Genomic DNA, 16,768 nt, shown 5'->3' on the forward strand with positions numbered 1-16,768 from the left:
TCTTCCCACTGACCACCAATGTAAGAATCATTCTTCCCACTGACCACCAATGTAAGGGACATCCTTTCCACTGACCACCAATGTAAGGATCATTCTTCCCACTGACCACCAATGTAAGGATCATTCTTCCCACTGACCACCAATGTAAGGATCATTCTTCCCACTGACCACCAATGTAAGGATCATTCTTCCCACTGACCACCAATGTAAGGATCATTCTTCCCACTGACCACCAATGTAAGGATCATTCTTCCCACTGACCACCAATGTAAGGATCATTCTTCCCACTGACCACCAATGTAAGGATCATTCTTCCCACTGACCACCAATGTAAGGATCATTCTTCCCACTGACCACCAATGTAAGGATCATTCTTCCCACTGACCACCAATGTGGTCCAAAGTTGCTCCAGTCCGCTCATATGGCCGGGTATCAGCGCCAGCTCCAGGGTAGAAGAGGGACAGGGGACAACAGCTTCCCCATAGTAAGTAAATGGGTGATGTCATCGCTCAGGCTCTGCAGCAGTTGTCACTGCCCCTCCTCTACACTGAAGCCAGTGGTGGGACCCGATCATGTGACCGGACAGGAGCGCCCCCGAGAATAAGTATATAGAGACATCTTTCTTTTACAGGGTAGACAGAAGAGTCTCAGAATGGGGGCGGGCGCAGGTTTAGGCTTAGTTAGGGTATAACTGGAGTAAGGGACGTCTTAATCCAGGGGCCCCAGGTGCATGGGGGCCCCATGATGATCTTGCATTATAACATACTTTGCAACTGTGCCGATTTTGCCGGGACTGTCACACTTTTTACTAAACTATCCTGGGATGGCAACGTCCCGAAACCTGTACTGTACCACCCTTATCTCAGTGTTGTGCCCTCCTTATCCCAGTACTGTGCCCTCCTTATCCCAGTACTGTGCCCTCCTTAATCCAGTACTGTGCCCTCCTTAATCCAGTACTGTGCCCTCCTTAATCCAGTACTGTGCCCTCCTTAATCCAGTACTGTGCCCTCCTTAAACCAGTATTGTGCCCCCCAATCCCAGTACTGTGCCATCCTTATACCAGTACTGTCCCCTCCTTAACCCAGTATTGTACCCTCCTTATCCCAGCATTGTGCCCTTCTTATCCCAGCATTGTGCCCTTCTTATCCCAGCATTGTGCCCTCCTTATCCCAGTACTGTGCCCTCCTTATCCCAGTACTGTGCCCTCCTTATCCCAGTACTGTGCCCTCCTTATCTTAGCACTGTACCCTCCTTATCCCAGTATTGTGCCCTCCTTATCCTAGTATTGTGCCCTCCTTATCCTAGCATTGTGCCCTCCTTATCCCAGTACTGTGCTCTCCTTATCCCAGCATTGTGCCCTCCTTATCCCAGCATTGTGCCCTCCTTATCCCAGTATTGTGCCCTCCTTATCCCAGTACTGTGTTCTCCTTATCCCAGCACTGTGCCCTCCTTATCCCAGTATTGTGTCCTCCTTATCCCAGCATTGTGCCCTCCTCATCCCAGCACTGTGCCCTCCTCATCCCAGCACTGTGCCCTCCTCATCCCAGCACTGTGCCCTCCTCATCCCAGTATTGTATTCTCCTTATCTCAGCACTGTGCCCTCCTCATCCCAGTACTGCAACCCTCCTCATCCCAGTACTGCACCCTCCTTATCCCAGTATTGTATCCTCCTTATCCCAGCACTGTGCCCTTCTCATCCCAGCACTGTGCCCTCCTCATCCCAGTACTGTGCCCTCCTTATCCCAGCACTGTGCCCTCCTTATCCCAGCACTGTGCCCTCCTTATCCCAGTATTGTATTCTCCTTATCTCAGCACTGTACCCTCCTTATCCCAGCACTGTACCTTTCTCATCCCAGCACTGTGCCCTCCTCATCCCAGCACTGTGCCCTCCTCATCCCAGCACTGTGCCCTCCTCATCCCAGCACTGTGCCCTCCTCATCCCAGCACTGTGCCCTCCTAAACCCCTCTGTACTCTGCCCTTTCTGTTGATTAGTCTTTGATTATGGCATGTTTTCTTATTGTTTCCAATTAATATTAATAAAAGTACTAATAAATAAATGTTTAATTCTATCATCTATTTATACTTTAATTCATGAGAGTAGATGGGTAACTTAGGGAAGGCTAGTAGCCCCCCCCCCCCAGTGCATTACTTTGCCCCGGGGCCCATGGTGCTATGAAGACGGCCCTTACTGGAGTTCCACTTTAATTGGAGTTCCTGAAAAGTCTCCCTGTGGGGGGTGAAGGTAGGTAGGTTCGGTAGGTAGGTGACACATGAGATCTCCGGCACAGATGTTGTGTACACAGAGCTCCTCCTCACATCTCTTCTCTGTTTATCCCGCTGATCCTGGCGGGGGTCACCCGGTGCCACCCATGGGCACCACACTGGGTGGAAGGTGACGGGCACCCCCTGGCATAGCGGAGATCTCCTATATACACTGAGCCCCTCCATACACTCCTCCCCCGAGGAACGGCGATCGCTGTGCCCAAACATCACCCACCTCTGTACGGTACAAACCGCAGCCGGTCCGGGCACCGGGCGGAGGGAGATGAGCGGAGACTTCTATATGTACAGCATTATATAGTCAGCATTGTATACGATGACCCCCGACACACACACACCCCGCTCACCTGGTCCCCGCACTCCGCGAGCCGCCTCTCACCTGCCAAACGAGCTGCTCCCGGTAGCCGGGATCACTGAAGTCCATGGAGGAAATAGGGGGCGGAGTGCCGGGGACAGAGCGGAGGTGATTGGCTGGAGGAGCGCTTCTCTGTCCCCGACACGCCCCTCCACTCATCATTATCCAATGACAAGGCTCCCTTCTACCCCTTATCTGCATGGATGTCCTGGCCCCTCCCCCCTCTCCCTATTGTTTGTGGTGCCCGCTGTGTGTCAGTCTGTCTGTCAGTGGAGAAAGTTGTATTTCCATCACACATCGCACACTCCTTGTGTTCTCTTATTGTAGATCCCCCCTCCCCCTCCGTGCTTTCCATGACTGGACAGCTCATTGGAGAACACGGAGTTTTCCAGCAGATTCACTATTGTTCTCAAGATGTCAGCGACCTGCACCCCCAATGTTGTCACTTTAAAGGCTTCCATTCTAGATGACCCCCTTGCCACCCCTTGCCACCCAGCCCCGGAATGGCTTTAGAATCGCAAGCGTCTTTAAGCATTTGTTCAGTGTTTTTTGGCACGAGTTGCAAAGTTTTCCATTAGCCAATAGAGCGATTCTGCTGCATCGTTTGTTGCTTTTCCATTCATTTTTATTTATTTTTTTATTAATATTATTTATTTATTTATTTATTAATTTTCATTAGTGTAAGGGGTTAGGATTAGGAGTTGGGGTTATTTATGAAAAACATTGTTAGGGTTACTAATAATAATAATAATAATAGTAATAAATAAACACCCAAACCTGAACAAAAATTAAATAATAATAATGTGTTTATTTTGTGTTAGGGTGTTTTAGTTATTTATTATTATTATTATTATTATTATTATTATTATTATTATTTTTTTTTTTTAAGGGTTATGTGTAGGGGTTAATTATTTATTTAGTATTACTTAGTATTTATATTATTTATTATTTATTTAATAATATTTTTAATAACTTGTGTATTTATTTTACAGTTATTTATTTTCTTGTTGTTATTATTATTATTATTATTAGTAGTAGTAGTAGTAACCCTAACAAGAAAATAAATAACTGTAAAATAAATACACAAGTTATTAAAAATATTATTAAATACATAATAAATAATATAAATACTAAGTAATACTAAATAAATAATTAACCCCTACACATAACCCTTAAATAATAATAATAATAATAATAATAATAATAATAAATAACTAAAACACCCTAACACAAAATAAACACATTATTATTATTTAATTTTTGTTCAGGTTTGGGTGTTTATTTATTACTATTATTATAATTATTATTATTATTAGTAACCCTAACAATGTTTTTCATAAATAACCCCAACTCCTAATCCTAACCCCTTACACTAATGAAAATTAATAAATAAATAAATAAATAATATTAATAAAAAAATAAATAAAAATGAATCCAACAAAATGCACGAAAAACTGCAAATGGCGCATTGCCCTTCCTGCCCAGGACAATTTTCAGCTTTCAGCGCTGTCACATTTTGATTGACAATTGCGTGGTCATGCTACACTGTGCCCAAACAACATTTTTATCATTTTCTTCCCACAAATACAGCTTTCTTTTGGTGGTATTTGATCACCACTGGGGTTTTTATTTTTTGCTAAACAAACTAAAAAAGACCAAAATGTTTGTTAAACAAAAAGCTTTTCCTAGATTCTGTCATAACATTTTGTTTTCCCCTTCACTGACGGGCACTAATGAGGCAGCAGTGATGCGCACTGATGAGTTTGCACTGATAAGGTGGCACTGATGGGCACTGGTGAGGAGGCACTGATATGTAGAATTGATGGGCACTAATAAGCGGCACTGATGGACACCAATAGGCGGCACTGATGGGCACCAATAGGCGGCACTGATGGGCACTGACAGGTGACACTGATGATAAGGTACTGATTAGTTACTGACAGGTGTTACTGCTGGGCACTGATTGGTCACTGAGGTGGGCTCTGATTGGTCACTGAGGTGGGCTCTGATTGGCACTGTGGTGGGCACTGTCAGTATTTATTATTGGGGCACAGCTGGGCACTGATTGCTAGCTGATTGTCAAATCTGAGGGGGCTGTGATGATAATCAATGTGCTGATTATCAGCACAGACCCCCCCCCCCCCTCTACAGGGAGAGCCGCCGATCGAGTCTCCCTGTCAGCGCGAACCAAGGAATGACGTTTACCAGCACTTCCTGGTTCACGCGGTAAGAAGCCTCTGGCAGAGGCTCCTTATCACGATTGGAGATGCGGCATGCCAGACTGACACGCCTCACTCGCGATCGCCACGCTGTACGCCCCCACGGGCGCACGCCGGCATGTTATCCTGCTATGACGCCCAGTCAGGATAACAGAACCACTTCCCAGATGTCATTCTGCATACGGCGGGCGGGAAGTGGTTAATTACTATGAAAATTAAAACATGCCAAAAACACTCAAATCTGCCCAGGTCGAGCTACAAATAAAGCTCCAGAACTTTTCTGAGCTCCAGGCGTTAGGCTTTAGGCGACTTGGAGTGGACATGTGAACCATCTCCATAGAGAATAATTGATTTTTTTCTCCTCCAACATTTTGGAGCTTTGAGCTTCAAGCTACAAAACACTGAGGTGTGAATGGGGCCTAATAGGTTCTGTGCGCCTGGAGGGTAGAAAGGATCAGCAATCATGTGACCACTGTGATTGGCTGCCTTAGTGGTCACATTATCAGAATCCAGTCCCACAAGCTACTATTCTAGTGGGGAGTTGAGAGCTCAGTCTCTGTGCTAGGAACGCACAGCGAGATCACTCTCAGCACAGGAACATCATGGGCCCGGCGATGCACACTGTATGTGTCATTTGCCCATTTTATTTTAAATTAAAGTGAATTTAAACCCTCAGTTTTTAAGCACTTTGTGGGTGGCTCCTTTCCCCTGCAGCATCCTATGGAGCCACCCTTGCATGCAGGGACTAGAGCAGGCATCCCTAAATAGCGGACCACGGTCCAGAGCCACTGTTCTATCTGGACCTGTGTTCACGCCAATTAGGAGCCACTTCTTTGCCCCCGTCTCCATCGCAATTCGCAATAGCGTGAACCCAGCCTCAAAAATATAAGATAAGGAAATTTTGGGCCAGATTCAGGTAGAAGTGCGGCGGCGTAACGTATCGTAGATACGTTACACCGCCGCAAGTTTTCATCGCAAGTGCCTGATTCACAGAGCACTTGCAATGAAAACCTACGCTGGTGGCCTCCGGCGTAAGCCCGTGTAATTTAAAGGGGCGTGTGCCATTTAAATTAGGCGCGCTCCCGCGCCGGACCTACTGCGCATGCTCAGTTTCGAAATTCCCGCTGTGCTTTGCGCGAACTGACGTCATTTTTTCGATCGGCGACGTGCGTAGCGTACTTCCGTATTCCCGGACGTGAAATTTTAAAATTCGACGCGGGAACGACGGCCATACTTTATACAGCACATACGTGTGCTGCGTAAAGTTAAGGCACCAAAAACGACGACTAACTTTGCAACGGGAAACTAGACTAGCGGCGACGTAGCGAACGCGAAAATCCGTCGTGGATCGCCGTAACTCCTAATTTGCATACCCGACGCTGGTTTACGATGCAAACTCCCCCCAGCGGCGGCCACGGTACTGCATCCTAAGATCCGACAGTGTAAAACAATTACACCTGTCGGATCTTAGGGATATGTATGCGTAACTGATTCTATGAATCAGCCGCATAGATACTCTGAGAGATACGACGGAGTATCTCCGCTGTGAATCTGGCCCTTAATTCCTAGAAATATGCAAAATCAGATGACAACAATAAAGTGCATTTTAGAGAGAGAATATTAATGATAACACAATTTATTTTCTTTCACTCATGGTTAGTGGTTGGCTGAAGCCATTTATTATCAATTAACTGTGTTTACTTTTTTTAAATCCTAATGACAACAGAAACTACCCAAATAATCCTGATCAAACGTTTACATTTTGGCCTGATAACATGCACACAATTTGACAAGAAAAGGTTTGAATGGCTATTAAAGGTAACCATCCTCACCTGTGATCTGTTTGCTTGTAATTAGTGTGTGTGTATAAAAGGTCAATGAGTTTCTGGACTCCTGACAGACCCTTGCATCTTTCATCCAGTGCGGCACTGACGTTTCTGGATTCTGAGTCATGGGGAAAGCAAAATAATTGTCGAAGGATCTAAGGGAAATAATAGTTGAACTGTATAAAACAAGAACGGGATATACAGTAAAAAGATATCCAAGGAATTGAGAAATCAGTAGTGTTCAAACTCTAATCAAGAAGTGGAAAATGAGCAGTTCTGTTGAAACCAAACCACGGTCAGGTAGACCAACTAACATTTCAGCCACAACTTCCAGGAAAATTGTTCGGGATGCAAAGAAAAACCCACAAATAACTTCAGGTGAAATACAGGACTCTCTGAAAACATGTGGTGTGGCTGTTACAAGATGCACAATAAGGCTCCATGCACACTGAAGCTGATAAACTGCAGTTTTGGCTTTTTTTTTTTTTTAGCCCATAAACTGAACTCTATGTTAGCCTATGAGCCCATGCACACCTGGGCGTTTTTTAATGTTACTGAGCTTTGGAGTTTATTGGCTTTTTTCTGAACGCTCGAAATTTGAGTTCAAAGTGACGTTTTTGGCGGGAAAAAATGCTGAAAAATGCAAAATGCTGAAAAACGCTGGTGCCAGCGTTTTTTTGCGTTTTTGAATCCATTGAAAAAAAAAAGCAAAAAAAAAAAAAGCTACACTGAAAAACGCTGATTAAAGCTATTGCAAAAACGCTAAAAAACGTTCAAAGGCTCCCTGCAAAGCTACTGGCGTTTTTTTATAGCTTTTATCAGCTTCAGTGTGCATGGATAGTAAGGCTCCATGCACACTGAAGCTGATAAACTGCAAATTTGCGTTCAAAGTGCAGTTTTTCATCGGGAAAAAACGCTAAAAACCGCAAAATGCAGAAAAAAAATATATATATAAAAGCTACACTCAATAACGCTGATTAAAGCTATTGCAAAAACGCAAAAAAACGTTGAAAGGCTCCCTGCAAAGCTACTGGCGTTTTTTTATAGCTTTAATCAGCTTCAGTGTACATGGAGCCTTAAGGAGGCATTTGAAGAAAGATGGGCAAATGTTACAAAGTATGCCTCTTACAATACACCAAACAGCACAGAGACAAAGTCATTTTGAGTGATGAGACCAAAATTTAGCTTTTTTGCCACAATCATAAACGCTACATTTGGAGAGTCAACAAGGCCTATGATGAAAGGTCCACCATTCCTACTGTGAAACACGGAGGTGGATCGCTGATGTTTTGGGGATGTGTGAGCTACAAAGGCACATGAAATTTGGCCTGGCATGGGATGCACTTGGACATTCCAACATGACAATGATCCAAAACACAGGGCCAAGTCGACCTGTCATTGGCTACAACAGAATAAAGTGAAGGTTCTGGAGTGGCCATCTCAGTCTCCTGACCTCAATATCATTGAGCCACTCTGGGGAGATCTCAAACATGCAGTTCATACAAGACAGCCCAAGAATTTACAGGAACTGGGGGCTTTTTGCCAGGAGGAATGGGCAGCTTTACCCTCTGAGAAGATAAAGAGCCTCATCCACAAATACCACAAAAGACTTCAAGCTGTCATTGATGTTAAAGGGGGCAATACATGGTATTAAGTACTGGGGTATGTAAACTTTTGATCAGGGTCATTTGGGTTGTTTCTGTTGTGATTATGATTTAAAAAGAGTAAACACAGTTGATTGATAATAAATGGCTTCAGCCAAACACTAACCATGAGTGAAAGAAAAGTTTTTGTGTTATCATTCATATTCTCTGAAAAATGGCCAATAAATCATAAATTCTGCCAGGGTATGTAAACTTATGAGCATAACTGTATATATGACAAAAACCTTGAGAAAAGTCAAGGATTGCACCAAACTGAAAGGCTAATGGGATTTAAAATCTGTGCCTAAAAATTTGCTGTGTGAATATTTCATTCATTCGACTCGACTCGACTTTTTTTATACGATCGTAGGTGCATCTAGTTGCAATAATGAAGTATTTTTCCCTGAAATGCCTCAAATAGGAAAAGAACTGCATTATTGCCATTAGATAGATCTGACGATCCTAGGAAATGAACCTATTTGGAAAATTACAGTGAAGAGTGCCTAATCTTTGCACCGATATCTACATACATTGAAACTTTGGATTACAAGCATAATCCGTTCCAGGAGAATGCTCGTAATCCAAAGCACTCGCATATCAAAGAGTTCCCATAGAAGTCAATGGAAACGAAAATAATTTGTCCCGAATTGACTTCTATAGCATGCAATACTGCATGTGGCCAGAGGTGGGGGGCGCCGTAGAGCCTTGAAAATACTCGGGACAGCTCGGCTGAACTCAGAGACCCTCGGAAAGGCTTGGGAACAGAGTATTCTTTTGGGGGTATTTCCAAACAGCAACGGCTTGACTCAGCTCCGATCGGCTCCGGCGCCCCTGCACCTCTGGCTAAATGTGGTACTGCCCACCACTGTGGCTTGAATTCTGCTCGTTTTGCAAGACAACATGTACAAACCGAGTCAGGATTACAAAAAAAAATGCTCGTAGTGCGAAACGCTCGTTAACCGCGTTACTGGCAATCCGAGGTTTCACTGTACTAGATAGAACCTAATTGTATGCCGCTGTTCCATCAGATTAGGCAACCTGTCAAATTTTGTAACGGAAGTGACGTTCCGTTACGGCCATCTTTGTACACCCCGCAGTCGCCCATAGTAAGGAAGTAAGGATACAGTCAGAAGGCGGCAAGCAGACATCTTGTTACACCCACCATTTTACCAGTAAACTGTGCTTATATAGTGAAATACAGTATTTTGCAATCGGTCTGAATCTTTTGATTTTGAATTTTAAAAGCAGCAGTGTTCTGTCAGATTTGCAAACCTGTGAGATCAGCAGGCTTGCCGCTGCATTTAAAATTCAACATCAAAAGAGTCAGACGGATTTCTAAATACTGCATTTCACTATATAAACTCAGTTTACTGGAAAAACTAAGTGTGAAATGCAAGACTCTGGTGGGTGTAAAAAGATGTCCACTTGCCACCTTCTCACTGTGTCCCTACTGTGGGCGACTGTGGGGTGTACCGTGTTTCCCTGAAAATAAGTCCGGGTCTTATATTAATTTTGGCAACAAAAGACACAGTAGGGCTTATTTTCGGGGTAGGTCTTACCATGTAATGTCTTTTCTCCCCCTCTCTCTCCCTGCCTAACAGGAATCCCCAGTGTAAATGGAGTTAAAATGTTTGTAAAATCCTATAATCCATTCTATTACAGTAGTATATAATGTATAATGTGTGTGTTTCTGTAATATAATTGTGCCAAATACCTTCGTTCAGCGCTTCTGTGACCCGCTCTCTTCCCCGCAATTATATTACAGAAACACACACATTGTACATTATATACTACTGTAATAGTATGGATTATAGGATGTTACAAACATTTAAAACTAGGGCTATTTTTCGGGGTAGGGCTTATATTGCAGCCCTCCTGGAAAATAACGATAATTGCAGGTAAAACCTGACATGCTGGTTGTACCAAAACTGATTGATCAATCAACTTGGTACATTCGTCCTGCCCATACACGGCTCGAATCTGGCCGAGATTCGAACCGTGTATGGCCTACCTAAGTAGTGTTTCATGCACTTGGAATATTATAGGCATTTTGTATGCCTAGCTACATTTAATGGCGCTTTATCGCGCCAGAGAAGCTGCAGATGCTGCGCACAGCCTGCCATTACAGTGAATGGCTGTACACGCCTGTACTCTTATAAATGCCAAAATAAAGAGGTAGAGAAATGTTCACCCTCAGGAAAAATGTTGGACGTGCATTGTGAGTAAATATCAATGTATAGAAGCATCTGCATTTACAAGAGTACACATGCTCACCACCATTTACTTGAATGGCAGGCCGTATAAGACACGTGTGGCTCCTGGGCACAGGAAAGCTTCAGGAGATTTATGCTGGGCAATAAAATGCCTATATTAATCCTAGTGCGTAAACCTTATCACTTTTGTTGATATATAAAGTATTGTCTGGCCCCATCTCATTCTGGTTCCAAGGCACAGCTGAGGCTACAGTAATGAAGAGGACATAGCCAGATCAAATATAGTCAAGGACCAGTCAGAACTGTCATTAAACAAGTATACATCTAGTAAAGTCGTAATCCCAACCTGCATTCTAGTTCTGAGTCCTTGGCCCACAATGGAGCAAAGTTCAACTTCACAGCCAGTTAATCAGCAATTTCAAAAGGGGGTTGGGAATGATATAGTACAAGTTTATCTCCAATGACAGTTTACAGATGGTGTTATTAATGCTCTTTCGTGTTAAAACACTTTCTGTAGCCAAAATGGCTTGGAGCAAGGCCTTCCGATTTTGCATAATTTTTCTAAATACAGTCGAAACTCGGATTACGAGCATAATCCGTTCCAGGAGTATGCTCGTAATCCAAAGTACTCGCATATCAAAGCGAGTTTTCCCATTAAAGTCAATAGAAACTAAAATAATTCATTCAGCATTGACTTCATTGGGATGCAATACCGAATGTGGCCAGAGGTGGGTGGGGGGCACCAGAGAGCACCGAAAACGGGCAAAAAGGCCCGAGGACACTTTGGCTCGTTTCCTGCGTCCCCGTACCTCAGGCAAAATGAGGTACTGCAGGCCAATATTCGGCTTTTCTCGGCTCCTGCGCCCCTGTACCTCAGGCCAAATGAGGTACTGCAGGCCTATTTTCGGCTCTGCTCGGCTTTTGCGCCCCCGTACCTCAGGCCAAATGAGGTACTGCAGGCCTATTTTCGGCTCTGCTCGGCTTTTGCGCCCCCGTACCTCAGGCCAAATGAGGTACTGCAGGCCTACTTAGCTTGAATTCTGCTTGTCTTGCGAGTCAACATTCGCAAATCGAGTTGGAATATAAAAAAAAGTTGCTCGCAAATCAAAACACTTTTAAACCAAGTTACGCTTAAACCGAGGTTCCACTGTAATAATTAAATAATAGTGATGGAGTACTGAGCCCTAGTTTGGGGGAGTATCTGAATATTTACATACAGATCTGTTTGTGTTGGTATAATACACACATTTAGGAACTGAGGCAATCACAAATCATGAACTGTATATTTAACTACAGACTAGACAACCTGCTTATATATAATAAATATAAATATAAATATATATATATATATATATATATATATATATATATATATATATATATATACATATATATATATACTGTATACTCAAGTATAAGCCAAGTTTTTCAGTACATTTTTTGGTGCTGAAAAGCCCCCTCAGCTTATACTCGAGTGAGGGTCTCCTCTCCCGCCGTGTCAGTCTTGATGAGAAGGGAAGGAGACCTGATTATGCTGTACATTGTCCCCTGTATGTATAGGAAGTCCATGCCGTCCGCGCTGTCCACTGTAACAAAGCCCCGCTTCCTCCTCGTCCCTCTCAGATGATTCACAGCAGGGCTGTATGTATAGGAAGTCTGCACCGTCTGCACCATCCACTGTAACAAAGCCCCGCCTCCCCCTCATCTGTCTGTGATGAGGAGGAGGCAGGGCTTTGTTACAGTGGACGGCGCGGACGGCGCAGACTTCCTATACATACAGCCCTGCTGTGAATCATCTGGGAGGGGACAATGTACAGCATAATCAGGTGCAAATTCCTTCCCTCCTCATCAATACTGACACAGCGGATCAAAGGTACATGGGCTCAGTGAGGCTGCAAATGGGCACAGTGAGGCTGAAAATGGGCACAGTAAGGCTGCAGATGGGCACAGTGAGGCTGCAGATGGGCACAGTGAGGCTGCAGATGGCCATTGTTGACCCTCTTTTCCACTTACAGTAGCTGCTGCATTTCCCACCCTAGGCTTATACTCGAATCAATACGTTTTCCCATTTTTTTTTTGTGGTAAAATTAGGTGCCTCGGCTTAAATTCAGGTCGGCTTGTACTCGAGTATATACGATATATATATTCAGATAAATGTAAAAAAAAAGGAGAATTATACAAAAGAATTAGTTAAACCCACAAGTGCTTTTTTTTGTACCACTACTATTCCTTTATACTGGCTTTTGAAATTTACAAATGCAGAAATTTAGAAATTGTATGAAAGGTTTAGCACTGAGAAACACCTTTTGAAAGATAAATAGTGCATTTTATATACAACTATATAGATCAGACCAAAATGAGGGAGAAATGAGGAGGGACAGAGGGACATTGTTCCAAATCAGGGATAGTCCCTTGTAATTAGGGACAGGTGGACCCTTATGGAACCTGAGAATCACTGTAGCAGTGGCTGTAGTCTTCCAGGGCCTGTGCTGTGCAGCTGCCCCAATGCATACCTCCCAACCTGCCCGGATTCTGCGGGAACTTCACGCACAGACTTCATCCTCCCGCAGTCCCGCAAAGTGGTTAACTTTCCCGCACAGGAAGGAGAAAAAAACGTTCTGAGGGGAGACATTCGAGGAGAACTGACATGCTGTGCAGTGGTAAGTAGCAACAACTTCACATCCATCCACGGCAACCCCCCACCCGCTCCCCCGCGATCGTCCCCCCCCACGATCGTCGACCCCCCCCCGTGATTTCCCCCCCCCCCCCCAACCTTGATTGGCCGCCCCCCCGCTCAACAACTTTGATTGCCCCCCCCCGCTCAACAACATCGATTGGCCGACCCCCCCCCCCGGCTCAACAAAAATGTCCCGCAGTGGATCTTTAAAATGTTGGGAGGTATGCCAATGCATAGTAAACACAGGGGGTTGCTTGCTCATTTGCAGCTGCCATTCATAGAACACATTAGGGGGATTTGCTAAAAACTGGAACTAAAATAGAACTAGAATAATGAAACAATGTGCTGAGAATAGAAGGAAGAGTGAATGAAAACAATTTCTGCATATTTGATCTTTACTACCCAGCCAACAGGAACAGAACTGGGGAATTATATTTGAAAGAATCAAAGTCAAATGAGAGAAAAAAGTTGACTTTGGTTTGTTCGTTACATAGCAGAATTTAAAAGAGATTAAAGACTAAAGTAAAATATGTCTGTACCCACATACTCTAATTAGAAGTATTTCCTGTTGGGAAACCTGCCATGGAGCATACACACGGCCAGTTTTTCTGGCCAAAAGTTATCATGGCAGTTTTCCTGACGGGAAAACTGGTCGTGCGTACGAGGCATTATAGTCACAATAGTGGGCCATGCCTGTTTAATTTGTTGAAATGACCAGTTGCTGTCTTCATTAGAAACCTGTGTGACAGGGTGACAATGCAGTCCTTAATGATGCAGAAAAATATGATGATGTCAGTGCCAATCTCTGTATCAATGTATGTGAGTGTTGAAGTGACACCCCTATCAAAGCAATGTGTCCATAAAGTCCTGCACTCACAGAGGGCATTCAACCCAGAGGACTGAGGACATCTAGTGGTAGAAAGTACTACTGCAAGGAACAGGAGGTGAGTATTGCAGCTAGACCTGTTTTTATTTTGCAGTTCGTAGGGGACCATTAAAAAAATGTCTTTAAAAATGGGCTTTAAAAAAAAATCATAAATTAAAGCATATATGAGATTTTAATGATCAGATTTATATATACTTAAAAAAAAGACAATGTCCACTAGTGTAATATAAAATCTAGACGCTAGGCAGAGGTTGAAAAGCGTGCGCACACCATGAGCATGCTTATGTATTCACTTTTTATCATTTATACACAGAACAAAAGTGATTCAAAGACACAAAGAAACAAAACAATTCTATATACACATTGCTATGAAAAAGTATTTGCCCCTTCTGATTTTTAATTTTTTTGCATATTTGTCACACTTAAATGACTCAGATCATCAAACTAATTTTATTATTCCACAAAGATAACCAGAGCAAATACAAAATTACGTTTTTAAATGATGTTTCATTCATTAAAGAGGAAGTAAACCCCCCCCCCCCCCCCCCACGAAAAACAGGGGGAAAAAAATCTGCAAGAGAAAGTCATAATGAGCTACTAGCATACTAGCTCATTATGTGGCACTTACCTGATATCGAAGCCCCCCGAAGCCCTCCTCGTTCATCGCCGCCGCCATGTCCCCTCGCAAATACTTCCTGTTTTCGTCGCTCCGGCGCTGTGATTGGCCGGAGCGGCGTTGACGTCACTCCCGTGCATATGGCATTAACCCTGGTTATGCCATTAACTGTATTTTCAGTGTGCCTGCGCCATGGACATCGGCGTCTGTAATTAGTATAAATATCCCCTAAACCGTGTAGGTTTAGGAGATATTTCTTGCACCTACAGGTAAGCCTTAATCTAGGCTTACCTGTAGGTGCAAGATGTGTGGTTGGGTTTACAACCACTTTAAGGCAAAAAGCTGTCCAAACCTGCCTGGCTTTATGTGAAAAAGTAATTGCCCCCTAAACCTTATAACTGGTTGTGCCACCCTTGGCGGCAACACCTGCAATCAAGCGTTTCCGATAACTGGCAATGAGTCTTTCACATTGCTGTGGAGAAATTTTGCCCACTCTTCTTTGCAGAATTGTCTTAATTCAGCCACATTGGAGGGTTTTCCAGCATGAACAGCCTGTCTACGTTTATGATACAGCATCTCAATTGGATTTAAGTCCGGGCCTTGACTAGGCCACGCAAAAACCTACATTTTTCTTTCTTTGAACCATTTGGAGGTGGACTTGCTGTTGTGTTTCGGATCATTGTCCTGCTGCATAACCCAAGTTCACTTGAGCTTGAGGTCTGATGGCCGGACATTCTCCTTTAGGATTTTCTGGGAGAGCTCAGAATTCATGGTTCCATCAATTTTGGTAAGTCGTCCTGGTCCTGAAGCAGTCAAAGCAGCCCCAGACCATCACGCTACCCCCACCATGTCTGACTGTTGGTATGATCTTGTTATGAAATGCTGTATTCGTTTTTTGCTAGATGTAACACCTTCCAAAAAGTAACAATTTTTTTGTCTTTTCAGTCCACAGAATATTTGCCTAAAAGCCTTGGGGATAATCAAGATGTTTTTGGTAAATGTGAGATAAACCTTTGCGTTCTTCTTGGTCAGCAGTGGCCTTGGAACTCTCCCATGGAGGCCATTTTGGCCCAGTCTCTTTCTTATTGTTGAATCATGAACACTGATCTTACCTGAGGCAAGTGAGACCTGCAGTTCTTTAGATGTTGTTCTGGGTTCTTTTATGACCTCCTGGATGAGTTGTCGTCATGCTCTTGGAGTAATTTTTGTAGGCCGGCCACTCCTGGAAAGGTTCACCATTGTTCCAAGTTATCTCCATTTGTGGATAATGGCTCTCCCCGTGTTTGACTGGAGATGTGGTTAATCACAGTTCATTCATGATTCAGCATGGGAGGGGGCAATTACTTTTTCACATAGGGCCAGGCAGGTTTGAACAGTTATTTTCCTTTAATAAATGAAATACTAATTTAAAAACTGCATCTTGGATTTACTCAGGTTATCTTTGTGTAATATTAAAATGTGTTTGATGATCTGAATCATGATGAAGGTACAACATTTAGCAACTCACATGGTTGATGATAAAAGCAGACACATCTAAGTATGCAGGCATCCGGGGTAAAGTTATCCACATAGACCAGGGGTCTCCAAACTTTTCAAGCAAAGGGCCAGTTTACTGTCCTTCAGACTTCAGGGGGACCGGATCCCGACCAGTGGGGGTAGAAAATGCGTTGGGCCGAGCATCAGTGAGACTAAACACGGCCTCAGTGTTGGTGGTCTGTAGGAGCAGGAACAGTGCTCCATCATTGGTGTTAGTGGAAGAAATGGTGCCCCATTGTCGGTGTCATTTGGAGGAATAGTGCCTCATATCATTGGGAGCAATAGTGCCCAAGGGCCAGATGAAGGCTAGCAAAGGGCCACATTCGGCCCTCGGGCCGCAGTTTGGAGACCCCTGACATAGACCATCCTCCACACCGCCTGCTCTTACCACTGTCAGTCTGCAATCATCATCGGGAAGACTACACTGCAGTAGAGCGATCTGAAAACGAGGCTTGAAGTGCTCATGGAGCACATCGTAGAAGGGATGGTGGTGAGGAGGATGGTCTATGTGCCTGT

The 16,768-nt window shown here is 43.9% G+C and overlaps 1 protein-coding gene across 1 annotated transcript in view; it reads right to left on the reverse strand.

Annotated features, from left to right (window-relative positions):
* Window positions 1–2,730, reverse strand: part of BMF (Bcl2 modifying factor) — a 93,844-nt gene extending 91,114 nt beyond the window's left edge. Inside the window, exon 1 of the mRNA XM_040332115.1 lies at window positions 2,629–2,730. Coding sequence (XP_040188049.1) covers window positions 2,629–2,705 — 77 coding nt within the window. The 5' untranslated portion in view covers window positions 2,706–2,730. The remainder of the gene's footprint in view (window positions 1–2,628) is intronic.
* Between the last annotated feature and the right edge of the window lie 14,038 nt (window positions 2,731–16,768).

The sequence above is a fragment of the Rana temporaria genome, chromosome 13 (genome assembly GCF_905171775.1).
Source record: "Rana temporaria chromosome 13, aRanTem1.1, whole genome shotgun sequence".
Lineage (NCBI taxonomy): Eukaryota > Metazoa > Chordata > Amphibia > Anura > Ranidae > Rana > Rana temporaria.